The sequence below is a fragment of the Artemia sp. Qi Xiang Cuo genome, chromosome 18 (assembly GCF_049724085.1).
Source record: "Artemia sp. Qi Xiang Cuo chromosome 18, ASM4972408v1, whole genome shotgun sequence".
NCBI lineage: Eukaryota > Metazoa > Arthropoda > Branchiopoda > Anostraca > Artemiidae > Artemia > Artemia sp. Qi Xiang Cuo.
Genome location: NC_142811.1, coordinates 38,144,704 through 38,165,793, shown reverse-complemented (window position 1 = coordinate 38,165,793; position 21,090 = coordinate 38,144,704). Strand labels below are relative to the sequence as shown.

Here is a 21,090-nt window from a genome sequence, read left to right as displayed (position 1 = left end):
CACCCTTGCCATTCCCTGAAAACTTTATTAATACCCTTAGCATTAGCAATAGTAGTAGTCATAGTAGCAAAAGTGATAGTATGAGTAGTGGAAGTTTATTAGTGATAGAAGTAGTAGTATTAGAAGTAGTAGCAGCAATAGCATTCACATTCTATCTTTTTGGTCTAATTCAACATCCCCTCCTCATGCCCTGATAGTTTCAACTTAATATTTTAATCTATTTCTGAGATATTGCTGATATGCACTTTTGATAACTTGCAAGCATATAGTGTGTTTTGATTTAGCAAACAGTCCAACTCAAGAGTCTCGGAAATCTTGCACATTAATACCATTGGCCTCAGTAATACTAGTACTAATAGCAGTAGCAGTAGTACTGCTACTATTTGAAGTAGTAGTATGTACTTAGTACTTTTTTGATAGTTCAACATACCCCTCAACATGCCCTGAAAGTTTCAACCTAATACTCTAAACCGTTCTTTAGATACTGCTGATACAACCTCTTCACAGTCTGCATACCCATAGCGTATTTCAATTTAATTCAACCCCCCCCCCCCAAAAAAAAATCAACAAAAATTCCTGAAAATTTCTACTTAATACCCTTAGCCTTAATAGTCGTATTAACAGTAGCAGTAGAAGCAGCAATAGTACTCATAGAGTGTTTTTTGGTTTATTCAACTTACACTTATCATGCCCGTAAAGTTTCAACATAAGACTCAGGACCATTCCTCAGATATTGCTGATACACCCTTCTGAGCTCAGCATCCCCCAAAACATTCCCTGAAAGTTTCATCTTCCTACCTTCAGTAGTAGTAGTAGAAGAAGTAGCAGCAGCAATAGTAGCAGCAGTACACGAGCACCTTTTGTTAGTTCAACATCCCTCTCAACACTCCCCGAAAGTTTAAACTTAATACCCTAAGCTGTTCCTGAGAAATTGTTCATACGTACTTTTGGCAACCAGAAAGCACATAGTGCGTTGAGATTTACTTCATCACCCCCCCTAAATATTCCCTGAAAGTTTCACCTTTATAAGAGAGAGAGAGAGAGAGAGAGAGAGAGAGAGAGAGAGAGAGAGAGAGAGAGAGAGAGAGAGAGAGAGAGAGAGAGAGAGAGAGAGAGAGAGAGAGAGAGAGAGAGAGAGAGAGAGAGAGAGAGAGAGAGAGAGAGAGAGAGAGAGAGAGAGAGAGAGAGAGAGAGAGAGAGAGAGAGAGAGAGAGAGAGAGAGAGAGAGAGAGAGAGAGAGAGAGAGAGAGAGAGAGAGAGAGAGAGAGAGAGAGAGAGAGAGAGAGAGAGAGGAGAGAGAGAGAGAGAGAGAGAGAGAGAGAGAGAGAGAGAGAGAGAGAGAGAGAGAGAGAGAGAGAGAGAGAGAGAGAGAGAGAGAGAGAGAGAGAGAGAGAGAGAGAGAGAGAGAGAGAGAGAGAGAGAGAGAGAGAGAGAGAGAGAGAGAGAGAGAGAGAGAGAGAGAGAGAGAGAGAGAGAGAGAGAGAGAGAGAGAGAGAGAGAGAGAGAGAGAGAGAGAGAGAGAGAGAGAGAGAGAGAGAGAGAGAGAGAGAGAGAGAGAGAGAGAGAGAGAGAGAGAGAGAGAGAGAGAGAGAGAGAGAGAGAGAGAGAGAGAGAGAGAGAGAGAGAGAGAGAGAGAGAGAGAGAGAGAGAGAGAGAGAGAGAGAGAGAGAGAGAGAGAGAGAGAGAGAGAGAGAGAGAGAGAGAGAGAGAGACTTTAACTGATCATCATTCAATATGCTCATACGTGAATACATTAAACTTCACCTTCTTTTGCATGTTCCATTTCAGTTCTACATTCATTCCAACACGCTCATCGACACAGTCCAAAACAGATTCCAAGGTAGGAAATGGCCTATCATCACCCACATCTGGCAATTTGCTAGATTCACTTTCTGCTTGATGCAAAAACTGCAAATGAAAAAAAAAAATATCTCGAAATTCCCCAAAAAGTGAAATTATCAAGTGCTGAAGTCAATGGTGAAAAGTTAAAACACTAAAAAATTAAAGAAAAAAAAGCAAACCTTTAGGCGGTGGGGAGAATATTTGTTATGCAGGACAGACTATGTAAAATTAAAAAAAAGATTCGCATGAACAAAAAGCTTCTGTTAAAGTATTTCAATAAGGCAAAAAAATATTTGTTTCACTTGCACATTTATTTAGACTAATTCATGTTTTTGTTACAATTGCTATTGAATTTTTTTCTCTGGCACTAAACAAGTAGGAAAAAAGTAGGAAAAGTCCATAAAAAAAAGAAAAAAACACAAGAAAATATAGCTCTTATTTATTTTAACACTAAAGCGAATTTGTAATATGGACTTATTTTAATTGAGCGCAGATCAACAGTACATGCTTATTTACAAAGGTCAAAACAGCATGCTTTTCTGGAAATTGAATAAATTGAAATGGAAAAAGGTCCAAAATACCTTTGCGTTTCAGACCTTATGAGTACCTTACCGTACATGAAAGATTTCTTAGCCAATATTTGCATTAATAACGTATGCAAAAGCCGGTAATGCAATGCAGTGAAATAACGAGAATGCTTCTTTCCTGGGGCAAAGGCGGTTTCCCTTTTAAGAATATATTAATGAGGAGGGGGAGGGGGTGTCAACGTTTTCTTAAGCAGGAAGAAAATAGCAACGCTTTATAAGGTAAAATTCTAACGCCTTGTTGTTTCCTTAAGTTGGTATGAAACAAAGCTGAAAACACATTCAATTATAGTTCCTTGCAGCCTGTGCGGACAAGTGCTTTTGCGGTGAATTTATATGACCACCGCAAGCCTTGGTTTCAAGCCTTGTAAGTGGCATGAGATTTAAAATCATAGATTTTTTTTTGTAAGATAATTAAAACATTGTGTATATTGACATAATCTGGTTCCTGTACCATTTACTGCGAAGTAAATCTTTTACTTCTTCGGAGTAAATCTTAAAAGTTGGGGCCTGAGAGCAGTTGTCGTTATTACAGAGACAACAAAGTTAGTATAATGTAGGATAAAGACAGTATTTATATGCCATTACTGTTTTAATTCCAAAAACAGGGTAAAAGCTTAGGGGCATTGTAGAAATTCAGGAATAGTAAATGATTCAAACACCAAGGGCTCAAAAATTCCCACAGTGTTTTAAAATCAACCTTTCAGTTGCATCTTTCAACAAGTTCCTTCTCCTTCTTTCCTTTCACTTTTCTACTTTTATGCCCAAATTCAATATAGACATAAAACCGGATAAGACAGATACGAAATTGGCTTCTCATTAAATTTGGTTGAGATGCGACGACAGCAACTCGACAGAGGAGATAATTCGATTATCTGCAGGGGTCTGACATTCCGTGATCATAAAAGCTTACTTGCAGAGTCAGGTAAATTTTTATTCGCTTCTCGTACAAACTATATAGTTGACTAGAAAATAAAATGCTTCGGGTCCGAAAATTACTGCAAGTTTTGTAAACCTCATAGCTATTCTTCTCTATACGACTATATTTGCCAAAACAGTTTCGAATTTTCATTACTCGTCTTTATTGAGCCCAGCATCATCGACGATGAAAAAAAAAAAAAAAAAAAACGATAGCGTTAGTATTACCCACGAAGAAATGTATTTAGCTAGCTAAATATAATCTATGCTTAGGTAGCCCAGCGGAGTGGTAAATTTGTAGAACTAGCAGTAGCAGACCAACTAGCTCCGAAAGCCACAAATGCTACTCTTCAATGAACACAAATTAATACTTCTAAAGAGTTTACCTTTAGTCTTTGCAATTGATCTAGAGTCAATTCTTTAACAGGCAAAAGTAGTTTGTCGTGATCATCGAAATCTTTCTTCTTGAGCAAGACATTGACAACAAAGTCATGGTAGACAACAGGTACATGATCTTTGGAAAGATGGACGTCAAACTCCAAATAATCAGCGCCATACTCAGCAGCAAGCTGAAGCGAGGCTAGTGTGTTTTCACGAATGTGAGAACAGCTAAAACAAGGATATTTGAAATAAAATAGATATTAAAATTCAAAATCATGGGCATTTTTGACAACTAGGGAATGTACAGTTTCTTTACACAATTACGCGGCAAATTTCTGAAGGATAAAAGAGAAACAAAAATGTTAATAAATAATTTTGTTGGGACAACAGAAACCTTACGAGAAAAAGCTTTCTCAGAGATTGAATTTTATCTCAAAATTACTGCTGGGAAGAACCAAAACTTACAAGCAAATGTGAAGTAGACATTTTAGTAACTAATATATAAATTTATTTACATTCATATTTGCAGAGAAGAAATATAGTAATAATTTATCATCACCAAAATATAATGGCTCAACAGAGAAGGTAAATTTTACAGGTCATAATCAAATAGAGATGCACTTTTAAAACCCGAAAGACGACGAACGATTTTCCTACCTTCCAGTGGTTTTGTTTTCTGGCCGTCTGTACAAAATCACTAACAAATTATTAACAGGAGCAGAACGATTGTTAAAACCCAGTTTGATTGTTTCTCTGCTGATTTTTTTAAAACAATTTTCCATTTCTTTCACCAAAATAGATACCCAACGTGAAAACATAGCTAAACCTATTAGTGTTCAGACTTGGCAGCTATTATCGATGTTAAGCTTATAATAAAAAAGTAACGACGAAAACAACTTAATGGAAATTTCCAAAAGACCTTAAAACACCTCGAAATGAAGGTGGATCAACCTAAAAAGTATATTATCATGGTCAATTTTCAGCCCTTCATCATTGCATTTTAGCTATAGTATCACTGACATGTCGTTTTTTCTTTGGCAGCACAAGCAGGGCACTGAAAAGTCGTAGAAAGCTGTTTAAGGGCTCATTTGAAAGCTAATGCTCTTTCTACATACTTCATAAACTCGGCTTAACACTAAATTAAAATGCAAAAACTACATTTTATGTTATTTTCGCATGATATATGAACGCCATGACATGGTGCTATGTTTATGAATAATCAAAATTTAAAAAACAAGTTTTAAAAAAGACTGTCAAGTGAGAAAAGAATTCCCATCTAAAGGTGCATAACAAATGATAACTTAATTAGTAAGAATTTACGTCTTAATTTGGTTTATCCATTTAGAGACCACATTATGGTCTAAAGACCACAAAGACCATAAAAAAATTTATTATCAAAGCATTTTTCTAGAATTTGAGAAGAGCTCCAACTCCTTTAAAATGGCGGAACACCGAAATGAGAAATACACAATTGAAATCCCCATGGAAGGAAACCCTAAACAGGAATTTTTAGCCCCCCATCTTGCCGAACAGGAAAATTACTTTTTGAATAGGTAGCACTGATTTGCCCCCCTTTTTCTTTCGCTAAGGCTATCAGGATACCACAAACTGACAGAGAGATAATTAATGACTCATTGAAAAGCAACTTCTCATATCTATCAGCTTTTTGTAAATAAAAAGCGAACCATAAAATAAATAATAACTATGCTGACCAAAAATGCACTTCTGCCTAAAATTACATCCTATTTTAGGGCTATCCCTTCTGGCTCTTAAAAAGGCCACAAGAATTTTCAATTTGATTTGAAATTGAATTCAAATTCCATTTGAATTTATTTGAAATTTCATTTCATTTTTTTGTTTTAATTTCGTCCCCCATTTGAGAATTGTTCTCCCCTGGAAAGCTTTTCCAGGTCTTTGCTGGGTAGCTTTGACATATTTTCGACATAACACCTTTAAATTAGCTTTGACATATACACATCATTGTGTTATACACACATTACATACACATTAAACATTATGGAAAATTATCTATCAGGTATTTTGTAAATATAATAACTTGAATCCAAGATACTGACATGTGCATCCTCCAACACAAGTTTGTCGAAGATGTATGTGTAAGAAACAAGTAAGTAACAGAACAGTGTATGTCCCGTTCTGAAAGAAACACTATAAACACAAAATTCTTCCTTCATTTCAGTCAGGAGAATCGCGATTACGGGATTTTTTGAGTCACTTCAGGGTTAACTATATCACCCGAAACTAGGACATAACATTACAAAACACATATATTGATGGGATAAAAAGCAGAAAATAAGAAAACCATGAGATAAATTGTTGATCTTGAAATAAACTGATCAGGCTGAAATTAGTTGTTTGAAACTCTTTTTAGTCGAAACATGAAAAGAAGGACGCAAACACAGCCAAGAAGGACACAAATTAAGCTTTAAAAGAACAAGTTAATCAAAGCAAGTAACAAACATAATTTTTCAATGTCAAGCTTGAAAAGCTCGGTGTGCTTATAATAACAATATCGATAAAAAAAAGAATATTTGTGTACAACAAACATAATCTTTGTTTAAAGCTTGTTTTCAAAATGGACTAAAAAGTATAAATTTGTTTTTCTCGAGAATCTATGAACATTAGTGTAAACGAGGGGCGCAAAGCGGATTGGGTTTTACACAACAAGGATATCAAATTGATCTAAGTTATAAATGCCTAAGCCATAAAAGTCGGTGAATTGATGAAAACGAGTTAAAAGATCAAATTATGTTACGCCCAATCTATTTTGCATCCCTTGTTTTCACTTAAATTCATAGATTCTCAGCAAAGAAATTATTCTCTACTTTTCAGTCTATTTTGAAAACGAGTTAGAAAAATTTTATTACCATGAATTGTATTTATTCTTATACAAACACTTATTCACTTCATATTTCTAACTACTATGCCTCTCGGTTTCCAACTGGAACCAGTTGGATTTCAAATTCCATTTTGAGTTCCAAGTCTAATCAGCGTGGAAGTCAGGGACATTTAGACCCAACACAGAAATAAACATACATATAAACAAATCCAGACAAAACAAGTGAAGAAAATACGACCCTGAGACAAAAGAGAATGAACCAAATTTATTACCAATAATCTTTAGTTTCGAGGCTGGTAATTCCACATTCTTTCCATTTCCTTTAGTGTCTTTAAGACAACAGCTTGTCTGTTCAAAACAATAGACAAACTTGTGTAGGCACCTCACTGTGTAGGCACCCTCTTTATATATTTTCTTTTCCAATGATTCATATTGTAAAAGTGTTATTTTGTCTTGTAGTGATTTAATGAGAAATTAAATGAACTTGAACTTGTCTATTTCAAGAAAATGTATCTGATCTAAAATTCGATCTGAGTTACCACGGTTATCGGCAAATGTCCTCACCACTACGCTATCAATTCTTGCATAACGGTGTCTGTTTTATACTTTTTCAATTCGCCCAATCACACATTCATGTTGTTTTATTCATGCTAGGCGGACTATACAAGAAGGGAGAATTTTAGTCCTTTGCTGTCGCACTGTCATCGGAAGTGCATATACCCATAAAATTTGGAATAAATTGAACATTCGGAAGTGGTCGAAAAATGGAAAACAAATTTATGTGACAAGAGTAAAAAAAAAAAAAAATATATATGCAAGTCGGTGAGTTAAGGAGAACAACCCAATAAAATCAATAGTATATGTGTACACTTTTTTTCGTTGCACTGAAAAACAAACAAAACAAGTCAGACTAGAAACGTGAAAATTTGCGCAGAAGGATTTGGGACCGTGAGAATGGATTTAGACTAAGAATATCCAGAAAAATATCCCTCCCCCCTAAAAGTTTGACTAAAAAGCTGAAGATTTTTCAATTTATGCTGCTAATGATGATTGCAAGAAAAAGGGCAAACAACAAGAATTGTTCTGCATACGTGGAGTATATTTAATTGGATAAAGTGACAAACAATATCTTCAATGATATTTATCTCAAAAAAACTTCCGTGACGTCAAAAATCATTACACATTTATAGGTATCATTACTGGCCATGTCAAGCTTGATGTTCAAAATTCATTGTTTGATGACAGTGGACTATAACAGAATGAGGCTATCGTGTCTTTTCTAGAAAAATAAAACCCTAAACGATCACGTGCTATCTGGTTAAACTTTCTCCGTTTTTTACTGTTGGGTGAAGACATCTGGTGGAATAACAACAATCGTTGTTGGGTTACTGACTGAATGACCGTATCTCAAACAGTAAGCTGCATGAAAAAGGTGGTTTAATCCCGCTTTCTAGGGCTAGAATGAGGGAAAGGTTAAGATGACGGACACGTTCTGCAGATGAAGGATGACAGATCGCCAAAGATAGTCCTTCACGGCCAACGGTTTAGGGCCAACGAAAAGCAGGTCGTCCCAAAATGGGGTGGGAGGATGTCGTAAGGAAAGATTAAAAGGAAACAGGACCTTCTTGGGAGAGTGTAAAGAGGAAGGTTTTTAATAGATTGGGATGGAGGAGAAGCGTGCGTATCTATGTTGGCCTCAAGCGGTTTGGTGCTACGGTGAGTTGTTAGGAGTAGTAGTGAAACATCTTGACAATACACAGCGACTATAATTTTGCATCAGTCTCGATTTTTACTTCCAAGTGGTAATGGATTTACAACACATCTTTGAAAAATAATCAAACATTCAAACATAACCAAATGAACTATTATTCACACGCGTGACAAAGGTTGTTTGACAACTGTTTGAGACAGAAACAAAAAAGAAGAACAAAGAAACAAAGAAGACAGGCTAACACTGTATAAGAATCATTAATGGCTAAGCAGGCTGATAAGCCTTTTTCTAGCATGTATTGCCTTGAAATAGTTTAGATCAGTCAAAAAGATAACGAGTCACATAATTAACAAGGAAAACAGACAGACAATAATAATCAAGCAAGTGCAGTTTATGCATTTATCTTAATCTCTCTTCAGCGAAATAAGGTAAATATTTTAATATCAACGGCCTTTTTACCATTTCTATCAACATAGATAGAAATGGAAAAAAATATATCATTTTTTGCCATGGCCCAAAGCGGTTTTTATTGCAATAAATATCTATCTAAAAATATCATAACTTTCACATACATAAACCATTTTATTGCCAAAAGTAGCCTTACAACGACATTCATCACAGAATAGGGGAACATTTTCAAGTTCCATCTGGTCTTTGTAGGTTGGGGTAGCTTTTAGCCGATTTCAACGAGGAAGATGCCCCAAGATATTGCCCACAGTTTGACACGCAAGCAACGTACATGCCAATTTATTAACAATAAATATTTTTTTCCGAAAATAAACGTCAGACGCCAATCTACCATAAATTACACGTAATCGTTAAAATGGAGTTTTGTATAAAAAAGAAAGACTAAGAACGTACTTTGAGAACATTTTCTATAGTCAATTCCATAAAAAATAACCTCAAACAATTATGGACATTTTTTTGGGTGCAAAATTATTGGTGCATTAAATCAAAACCAGCTATACACCTCCATTTGGTGGAGTTGCTGTCACTGGCCATTTATGAACTTACTCCATTTGTCATCTGAACGGTTTGAATAGCAGTCACATATTATGTTAGAAGAAGATTAGACTATGCTCCAGGTTTGAAGTCAGACTAAGCAAATCATTGGCCGTATGATTAGTTAACTAGACTATTGCCAATAATATGGCTAATGTGGGACACCTTTTGAACACTTGAGCTTCTTTTTTTTTAAATACACTGAAGACATAAATCCAGAAAATTTCTAATATTAGACGAATAATATAGGTTAGAGGGTAGCTGTGTCTAGAAAATAAGATCAGACCTTTTTATTGTAATACTCGCCAATAACCCCAAGCATGAGATACTATAAGCATATCATTCAAAAGCGTTGAGTTTTGAGAAATGTAAACTCACCTTTTAAAACTAGCCTTGAAGGAGCTACCAGAACCTCGGTGTCCAACATTTAGTCCTGTCCAAGACGGGTCCCAGTACTTAGCATATGATACACTCATATCACATATATTTTCAGGAAGGGAATGGATTACAAGATAGTCGACTAAAAAAGGAAAAATACCAATTTGCTCCCTAATGTCACCTGTATTATGTGGCCTAATTTAAGGATAAAAATGCAGCATATCTGAGATCATGAGTGCAATATTTTTTAATTTAGACTGGATTAGAAAATGAAGAAGATAAAAAACGAATGGATTGCAGTCTCCGCTGCTTTTTTATAAATATCAACGTTGCCATGCCTAAGAATGATATGTTAAAATCTGGAATTTTGCAGAGTTAATTCATCCTAAAACAAAGCTGTGATCTAGACTTTATGCTGTGGCTTTAAATGTTTTATTCCCGAAAGACATCTGCCTAGAGAAATGGCTACTGGACTTCCAAGTATTGCTTACTTCATCGGATGGTATTGGTTAAAAAAACAAGATCTGATAATGTTGATATTATCACATATATATTCACATTGTTTTTTATATTATAGGATAATTAATATAAGATAAACAGAGAAAATTAATTATAAAAATAAACTTCAAATCGTGACAATATTGTATGATTTCATTCGTTTACTATATCTTCTTTCTAATTCATCACTAATTTATCTTCAGCTGGACCATTCCATCCCCTTTCTCAATTTGTTTTGAACAAAAACAAATTACGAACTGATAGGCAATTATGCGGGAATTTATTCCAGTGATAAAGGACGTGAGTTAGACAATGCAGCCAAAAAAGGCAAATTATTTTAAAAATATAGGATATTAAGGAGATAATCATAAAAACCGAAGATAGGAAGGTGGGGTCTAAAAATCAAATTGTCATGTAATTTCAAGCCTCAGTTCCTCCCAATACTGGTTTTATATATATGCTTTTAGTATACTAGCTCTTTTTGGCAAAAAAAAAAGGGTTTCTGAAGTAACATATTCGTGTACCAATACCTGCATTTCTGTGTTGAATCTGTGTCTAATTTTAATATGCCATTTACAACGTTTTTTCTTATTTTTGTCCATTTTGACTCTGTATGTCTTTAATAGATAATAAGTGAAAACAGATTAACTTAGTAGAGCATCGTAAAAATAAAACGAGCAGACACCATCACAAGACATTTTTATGAAAAACCATCTAGAAGAAAGGACATCTTTCATACAGCTCCCCTATTGTGTACTTTACATCGTAAGTATGAATATTCACCTGAATCAAATAAAAGATATAATAAAAAAGTACGATACCTTAAAGCCACATTTAAAAGTTCGACTTAGTCTGGGAATTATTCTGGAAAGAATGTCTATAGAGCACACGAAATCACATGCGTCATTTAATATAGGTGGCCGCATTCAAGAGAAGAGGAAGAAACTAGTATTTTCACCCACCCCCTACCCTGTGTTTTCTTCATGTTATGCAGTACAGTGTAAAAATCTCTGTTTGTGTTTTTTTTGTAGTATTAACCACCCAAGATCAAAAAACCGACAAACACCCCTTCTTCATCACATCCTGTTTAAACTTTCGTCCAACGAAATTCTCAAAGATTTTTTACCTTTCTTTAATCTTACCCCAACCTAATCTGGGACGCACTTTTGTCTTCGAGGGTGCTCAGTCCCCTTGGAGTTCTGCTTTAGTCATAACTTACATGCATCATGACCGTTCACCACCTGCGCTAAATATTTCAACTGGACCAATATAAAAGAAATCTGTTTTTAAAAAAAATCCCTATAGTTTTATCAGAAAGTAAAAGTTACAGAAATCTGAGTTATATTTGCATGAATAGCATTACACATGAGTTCTGTTGTCCAGTACGCGTTAACACCAACCCACAATTATCCATTTTGCTTTCCATTCAATCCCATGTTTAAACTTATGCATTAGCATTTTAGCGATTGAAAAGGTCCAATTAAGTGCAAATAACTTCGCGTTTTAGCAGCATCTAATTCGTGTAAGTTTTGTTAGCCACAAAAAAAAAAAAAAAAAAAAAAACTATGGAAATAAATAGGCACCTATTTGAAGGCAAAATAAGTTTCAAAGCAAATTCTGTTAGGTTTCAAGAACCAAGAAGATAGTATACAAGAAAGAGAAAAGAAGGCGAACACCAATAGAAACTAATAGCACAAATAACATTGAAACAAGAGACATAGACGACTGACATGAAATTACCTTTGATGCTTCCGATTGGATGGTGTTTTAGGTTAACTATAGTAAGCTTCAAATTTCCATACGATCCATCTTTTATTGAATCAGGTATAATATAACAATATCCAAGGTGAGTTGTAGCAGAAGTTTCTTTCGAGTCCGTATAAACATCCATCAAAAAGGCCTAATGAGAAAATATTAGATGGAATTACACTGGACATGCACATACTATTACACAGTGGGGATAGGGACCCCATGTAACAATCTGAAAGATCCCTGCTGGGCAAACTGTAAATTGCTCAGTGTGATAAAAATGCACTTTTTTCTAATTGAAGCCTCCTCCCTTCTCGCCAGGTGAAAGATCCTTTTATACTTTGTATAGCACCGTGCTTCCTTCGGGAGGGAATTGACTACCTTTTTTTTACTCTTTTTAATCAAATAAAAGTGTTGAATGCAACTATCCCTACTGAAACCTGCTATTTTTTCCTTCAAGGGAAGATTCAACAAATGTATAAAACCTCGAGACACAACCAAGTAAAACACCAGTGGCTAATAGATCACTCCTAATGCACTTCATACCATGAATTATACAAAAAAGAAGAAGAAAAAAGATGGAAGCACACGTTTTAATGTTTATGGAATGCATTTTGAATCTTTTTTGGTTTAAATTTTTTGCAGTCTGTAGGCTAACTATTAAATAAATAACACACAAAAATATAAACTAAGGATTTTTATATGGTAATTTACATATCTCAATAAGTTCTAACAATCATGGTTCACATTCTTAGAGGACATATTATTCGACTCTCTTATTGAAGATTTTTATTCCGATAGTGCATGAATTCAGACTCTTTTGAACTTCCATATTTCCTTTTGATTTGTTCACAAAACAACTTTTCCTTCAAATGGTCTTTAAAGCATAAGAATTTGAGAACGACAGAAATGAACGGAAACCCTTAGATCAGCTAGAAATGAAATATTTGCTCTTTGTGCAGAAAATAAGCAATATTCTCAGCACATTTTATGCATACTTAAAAAGAAGATTTAACTTTCAATTGTTGATACAAAAACGATGTCGCGACAAAATTACCTGTCTCTTTCCAAAAAACTTTGGTTCATTAGCTTGGAATTTGACGATAAAATCCCTCAAAAGATTTCTCTATGAGTAAGAAACAATTTTCGACGCAACTTGCCATTGCTTATTTATTTACTGGGGCAAAACGTGGTATATAATAAGTACACAATTTGCAAACGAACAAGTATGGCTTAATGACTCAAGGGGATGCTCCGAGAATGCTTCCTTGAGCCACTCCAAAAGTCACAGGGCACTAATTTGATATAACACCATCAAGGAAAACACCAGTTAAAGGCATTCAGGACTGGACTCGTCATTTGCCTTGTGTCTTTACATAATTAAATAAAAAAACAAGTTCTTTTAACTGAAAATAAGGAGCGACATTAAAACTTTTAACGAACAGAAATTATTTCGGATATGAAAGGGGCTGTCCCCTCCTCAACGCCTCACTCTTTACGCTAAGGTTTTTATTGTTTTTAACAATAAAGTTGTGACAGAGTCAAACTTTAGCGTAAAGAGCGAGGCGTTGAGGAGAGAACAGCCCCTTTCTTACACGGAATCATTTCTGTTCGTTAAAAGTTTTAAGGTCGCTCCTTACTTTCAGTAAAAAAAAACTTGCTTTTTTAAAATTGAATTTCTGAACGTTTTTGAATTAATACAGGTTTTTATTTGGGCTCACCGTACATGAATAATTAAAACAAAATTTGCATATTAATTTTACTTTTTTTTTTGGCTAAATGGCTTTCTCTAAAGTTGTTTAATTTTATTTTTTAACGTTTTTATTAGTAATAAATATACGTAACTTACAAATTAACTTACGTAATGAACTTCTATATTCGTGTATTTTTATTACGCATATTAGGGGGTTGGCCCCCCTAGTCAATACCTCGCTCTTTACGCTAAAGTTCAAATTCTTTCAATTTATTAAGAATGACCCCATAATCACAAAGGCCGTTAATTAGAACAAATAGCTCTTATGAAAGTACTAAAAAATCTTTGGCTTAAAGAGCGAGGTATTGACTAGGGGGCGAACCCAGATCATGAATCGATTAGGTTCGATTCATGACATTTTAAAATTATGCATCAGGATTTGTACATCTTCAATTTCAGTAGGCACTACAGTTTTCAATAATTCTTAAAGATTTGAATAGTGGGTAAAAGGAGGTTTATTTGAAGTTAAAGCACTTGATGTTAAATCAGCACAAAACGATCTTGCCTCTCTGGCAGATATTTGTATATTTAGTATGTTATATATATATATATATATATATATATATATATATATATATATATATATATATATATATATATATATATATATATATATATATATATATATATATATATATATATATATATATATATATATATATATATATATATATATATATATGATTATGATTGATAAACAAATAAACCTGTACCTGAATTAGTTTTTTTTAACATGTTACTTACGACTACTAAAATTTCACTAACACAACTATTGACAAATCTAATAATCAAAATGAATTGAAATAGGAAAGTTACAACTTACAGTGGATTCAATCTTCGTCACTTGGCACTGAAAAATCATCATCTCTTCTGGTTTATATATAGTTCCGAATTGGTTTTGGTTTTTATAAATATAGTCAACATTGTTCATCACCTATCAAAGCACAAGAATCATTGATTTAGCATTGTTAGTAGTTAATAATAATTGCTTAGAATAATTGTTAATTAATCCAAAATTTAGCATTAAGATAATGTGCCAAACACCCGCACCAAACACAAACGTGGCAAAGGCCTAACCTCAGCGGTTTCTAAGGAAAATCTCGACCTTGGGCCGAACTAATGAATATGATATTATATTCTTGGATGGATGTGTATAATTCTTGCCTAGGTGCTAAAAGGATGGTATTGTGTGTCCTTGAATAAGAAACTACTGTGTATAACCTGAAGTGGAAATCTATAATCTACGTAAGAGCATCTAAAGTTCTTCCAGACACCTTTCGTTTCTTCAAACCTTGTTTCTAAATTTGAGCAGAAAGCTTCGTTCAAGAAGGGAGGAAGTAGCTTCAATTTGGAGTTAAATTACATACTAAAAATTTTTTCACGACATATTGGTAAACTCAACAACATATGTTCTTCGAAAATGCAAAAGAAAAATTTAGAGGCCCGCAAAACGAGCATTTTCACAGAAGTTGGAAAATGTTGCCATCTACGCTAAAAAGCCAATTCTATTTGAGATTTTGGTCGACTTTGTGATTTCATTTTCTGTGTTTGGAACTGAAGTTGGGGAATGGTATCATATGTACTTCCTAAATTTAAACAGTTCCCCCATTTCTAAAGAGATAGGAACTTGTGTCGCAAATACAGTTTTCAAACGTAGCCGGGGGTGCTACCATTTCATTTAACCGTCACAAGCACTAAATGTCATTTCATCGAGAAGGAAAATCCGTCAGAACATCGAGACGTCAGGACATCGACAGTCACCATCGCTACCCGTCAGAACGTCGACAGTCATAACATCGAAAAGTTAGTTCATCGGCAGTCACAATTGCTACCCGTCAGAACGTCGACAGTCATAACATCGACATGTCAGTTTATCGACAGTTACAATCGCTACCCGTCAGAACGTCGACACGTCATCACATCTAAAAAAATTTAGATCTTATGACGTGTCGATGTTATGACTGTCGACGTTCTGACGGTAGTGGTTCTGACAGATTTTCATTATGTAAAAAAATTACAAGTTTATATAAAAGTAATAAGCATACAATAGTTTAGAAACAAATTTCGGCTATATATTTGCACATCAGGGGGGGGGGGGAAAAGCATAGTATATATTAAATACGTAACCTAACCTAACCTAAGTCCCTTTCCCCCTAACCCCCCCCCCAAAAAAAAAAAAGTTAGTAGAATGCTAATAATGAATTCTGGTCCTTTACGTTCCTTCCTATGCTATTCTAAGTGTTTATGTTCCTTCCTATGCTATTCTAAGGGTTTATGTTCTTTCCTATGCTATTCTAAGGGTTTATGTTCCCTCCCATGCTATTCTAAGGGTTTATGCTCCCTCCCATGCTATTCTAAGGGTTCATGTTCCTTCCTATGCTATTCTAAGGGTTTATGTTCCTTCCTATGCTATTCTAAGGGTTTACGTTCCTTCCTATGCTATTTGCGCAAGCCCCTAGGAATTAAGTTGGCAAGGTATAATGTGGTCAAACAAGTTTTGAGAGTATGGTCGTATTTATATAACTTAAGCAGACTGGTTTTTGAGTCAACATCCGTTTTTTAGGAGCCAATCAGAGAGCGGAGGTTACTCCATATACGATAACTTGATTTGTGACTGGAATTTGAATGAAAGGAATGGTTTTCACTACAATTCATATTAGTAAGAGAATTGAATTCATAGAGAATAGTTTATTTGAGAGGATAATTTAGGAGAAAAACTAGTTATGCGTTTACATTATTGAAGATTATTGATGGAGCTGGCATTAGCAGCAAGTATTTACGAGTAAACAATGCAGCCTTTGAAATAATCACTGGCTGTAGACTTTGACTTGAACCGGCGGATGTGTATGCTAGACACGTGACATCATTACGCAACTTTAAGTAGGAAGAGCAACAATGTTTTTCCAGAAAAGTGAATATTCTCAATACAAATAAATTTCGGTCAGCATTAGATGTCCTATCGAAATATATTGATGAGAACAAAATGCATCAGTGAATATTATTATTGTAATTATACTCAATAAAATTGTTTCTAAATCAAAGGTATTTTTCTTTCTATAGTAGACTAGTGTATATTTTTTTTATTAGAAAAATTCTGGTAAGTCAGTAGTCGGTTATGGGACAGTTAGGACTAAAAAAAATTGATGGAGTCGAGAAAGAGTGAACCATTGGGAATCTAGTACTTATGATAAATCACTTGATTTTAGATGATGATTTTCTGGAGTTGTCTATTCAAAAGAATATATTTTCTTAAGGAATTCTATATGATATAATGACAACTGGTTCTGAATCATTAGACAATTGTATGAAGCTTCTACATCGTGGTCCAAATGCATTTACACAATTTATTGATATAATGATCACGACACGGCAAAATAATATTGTAGATATGCTTTTAAACATTAGTTTAGAAATTTAGGACTTTTTTTCATGAGAAAGATGGCGTTCAAGGATGATTTACTCCTCTCTATCTCTATCTCAGACAATTTTTTGTTGTTGCTAGCTCGGTTTCATTGTGGCAGTGAGAGTGTCAACACATGAAAAAAAATGTTCCATACATGTCCCCTATGTATGTACACACTGGGCAGCTGGTCATCATGTGAGGATTGCACAATGATCGACGAGTATGATCAAAAGCGTAAATTATGTAACCAGTGTAAATTGCATAGAGAATATGCTGTACAAATTAAAGGTTGTAATTCCTGTCTTGAAGAAGTGTGTGACTCTCATCCTAGAGGCCACCTATGTTCCAATTGTCATTATTATAAATGTAATCAGTAGGGGAATGCATACTCAGGTATGATTGGAATAAATTATAAGCGTGATTTTAGTTTATTGCAGCGAGATTGGTGTTGTCGTAGTTTTAGATTATTATGGGAGAAAGAACTGGGTCACCGATTCAACAGCTGGAAAAACAACAGAATGAGGTTTCTACGTCATCGTTGTGAAGACAAGATGTCTTATGATTGTAAACCTATTGATTTTTATTTGGCAGTGACGGAATGTGATTCGCCACTTGAGGATAATATTTGTGACATTGCTTCAAATAGTCAAATTGAAACATGTGAATTCTATTGAATGAATGAAAATAGTATCATTGACTATACAAAGAGATATGACAAGAGTGAAGTCATACTCTACTGTGGAAAATGTGACCCTGACATTGCAGTACATCAGGATCAGTATACTGTGAAATAAGATAATCTACCTGCACTAGTTGTTGTCGACAAATACCTATACCTAGTCGAAGATGAAATCTAAAGAGTAGAAAAGTCGTTTTTATCATATATTTACGTTTTTATCATTTATTGATAAACAATTTTCACATATATTTTTAGAACATTTTATTCGTAGGGAACTAAAATCAACATTAAATACGCTTGTAAGTTTATTCTCCCCTAGAAAGTCGTTCAATCGAGGTAAGTCAACGTAGATGTTGAAAAAATGCTTGTAGGTGTAGCCACGACATCTGAAAATGAAAGAGTAGTGCATGAAAGCCACATGTCTTAGTCGTTAAATCTTGTACTCTTCGTTGATTTTGAATAATAGTTTTCCTACTGCTTTCAATGAAGTTGCTTATGTTTGGAGTATAGAATTTATAAGATAGGCCAAGAGGATAAAAAAATTCAATATTCTTCGCTGTTTGAAAGATGCATAGCCAATGGCCGGTCTTCAAAGTCGATGGACTGCTATGAACAATGATTAGGGTATTGTTAACGCTTGGAATATTTTCAATGGAGTCCGAAGGTATGCAATAGGACTTGTACCGGGACATGTATGGATCCATACTAAATACGCTGATTACTTGGTTTGTGTTCTTGGTGCTAGGTCTAGTAGAACACTGCCGTCGGGTGTGATTTCCTAATAGGCTTCAAATTGACTCAGTGATATTAGCGTGATACTTTCATTCAAAGCATCGGCAAATGTACACTCTAAACATACATTCCCTGTTCGTACTATGCTCATATCCTGAGTCCCCGACAAGTCCAAAACAATTACCCCATGATTTTTTGAAAACATGGAATCGGTTATTCCATTTTCAAATAGTTGAGTCATGATCTAGGGATTGCAGGGTCAACTCGTACAGAGTTCTATAGGATTTTTTGTCAAATGATAGAGTGTACAACGTAATACCATTTATTTTACACACGTGACTAGATTGACCGAAAAAATTTTAATCATGGGGGGATTCAGTACAGAATTCAATGGCGTTGCCACCTTTCACAAAGGCTAAAGCCAATTTTGAAGAGATTGCTCCATTTATTCATGATGACTTGCTATAACTACGAGAGCCGGTGTCAATGTGACGTTGATTGGTGATCGTATGGGGGATAAGAAGTTTAATGTTGTTACCATTGGCTCTTATCTTTTACTCTGCAAATTAAACAGAACTCAAAACCTGTTGTTTTCAGACATGGAGAATTGTCAATATGATTATGACATTTGCATCGGGTGCTGCAGGAAGTAGTTTTCTCAAAATGAAATTCGATGGGGCCATCTGTAACTTTATGTCAATATTGACATTGGGGGGTAACCATTGAGACATATTGAATATCTCATGATTTAATTTTCCAACCAGATGATACTCCTGGCTCTCTGCAGTAGTCAACTCACCATCAGTATCAACACCTGATCAATATTCATAGCCCAATGTTTGTCCTCTCAACTCCTTGTATGCCTTTTGTGTCATCATCATAAATTGTATGTAGCGTGCATAGTTGAATAAATCATTGCTAGTGCTCACCCATCTACTATTAATGAATACATTACTTTGTTTGAGTATGTTGTGTAGAATGCAGTTTTTGTATGAGAGACCATCACCGGCAGTTGGAGTTGTAATATTTGACTTTTTCTTCACCGCAACATTCAAATCAATAAACGTTGATGACAAATCAATGAAATAGTCTTCATTGGAAAATATTTGAAAGTGTATATTTTCCGAGAGGGGTTGTTGGGGATGAAATTGTTCATAGTAGTCATACTTGACACTGACATCAACATTTTCAGCATTGAATAGATTCAATGAGGAACTGATTGATGGATATAATTCCTTGTGAGGGAGATAAGTCATCTTGAGAGAAGAAATCCTTCTTTGATCTAACAATATTTTTCTTCTTCTTCTTCTGCTGCTTAGCCTTCTTTCTTGTTTTGTTCATCAAAGTTGTTGTTGATGTCTTTCACTTGCCGCTTGGTTGGAGATTGATCAGTGAATGACGCGCACGCATCAATTTCAATCCCTCCGCATTTTTTCAAGATTTTAATTGATCACCAATGGCTCTTGCTGAAGATCTAATATTTTCTTTAACACTCTTCTTGCAATTCTTACCCGACCCCCTGTCCTGTAGTGTGGAGGCAGAAAAATTTGATGCAGTAGGTACAAGATATTTTCTGGCAAGGGGTAGTGCAAAACGAAATAGCCTGGCAAACCAGCTACCAAGACCATAGCCAGACATCGTAGTACGTCCCTTGTCATAGTCCAATCCATTACCTTTGTGACGTGGACTCAAAGCATCAACATAGCACTCGATATCGAGGCAGAAAAATAAAATTCTCCTATTGTTTATGTTAAGTCATTACGCTATCTCAAACAGTGGGTCAAAAGGGATATTTCATCACTACTAAGGCTTTTTTTATTGCTAGAAGATCAACCAATTCACTTCCTAGTGTTAAATCACAGAGTTCCAAATAAGAACTGTTTACAAGAACCTACTGAAGATGCTTTATATTAAACTGGTGAACAAGTTCTTGAGTTGTTTTTCGTTCAAGAACACGTCGGAGGGGGATATTTGAATTACCGACTCTCAACGTTTCCACAAAGGATGCATAGAGAAATATGCAAGAGTCCGAGGCGAAACCAGGTGGATAATCAGCAAAAATAACTTGATCCATCCCGTAAACGATGCCAGCATTTTCCCCATTGATCGTATTCTGTTTAAAGCCAAGAACGTCTCTCAGATTATCATTGAGAATAATTATTTCAGTGTCAACAGGTGAGGTAACATAAATCCTATCGTGTGCCAATGAATAATTAAAATGGAATTTACCATTCCTACGATATGAGATTTTTCTATTGATTGTACGACACAAATCTGTCAAATTATCGTATTCAATATATTTTAATTTGGCATGTGGATATTCGCTAGATTTAAGTGCTTCAACCTATTCATAGTCGACAAAGAGTGCCCAATCGAATGGTATAACTTTTATATCATACACATGATCCTTTCTAGGGAATTCATAGGTATTTTTGGGAATACAATCGACAATGGTCACTTCATACGCACTGTAAACTTTGATGGTGGGAGAAAGATTGGCCCAAAAATCCATTTTTCTATTCAGGTCATTGTAGAGAGGTTCTAAAATGTTGGACAAAAAAGTGATGCAGAAATCATTGAGTATTGTAGATATCTTCAACATC

At 34.9% G+C, this 21,090-nt stretch overlaps 1 protein-coding gene across 1 annotated transcript in view; it reads right to left on the bottom strand.

Annotated features, from left to right (window-relative positions):
* Positions 1–21,090, bottom strand: part of LOC148941470 (glycerophosphocholine phosphodiesterase GPCPD1) — a 179,227-nt gene that overhangs the window by 20,202 nt on the left and 137,935 nt on the right. Inside the window, exons 5-9 of the mRNA XM_089104355.1 lie at positions 14,497–14,607; positions 11,912–12,071; positions 9,674–9,815; positions 3,731–3,953; positions 1,765–1,908 (exon numbers count right to left, since the gene is read on the bottom strand). Coding sequence (XP_088960481.1) covers positions 1,765–1,908; positions 3,731–3,953; positions 9,674–9,815; positions 11,912–12,071; positions 14,497–14,607 — 780 coding nt within the window. The remainder of the gene's footprint in view (positions 1–1,764; positions 1,909–3,730; positions 3,954–9,673; positions 9,816–11,911; positions 12,072–14,496; positions 14,608–21,090) is intronic.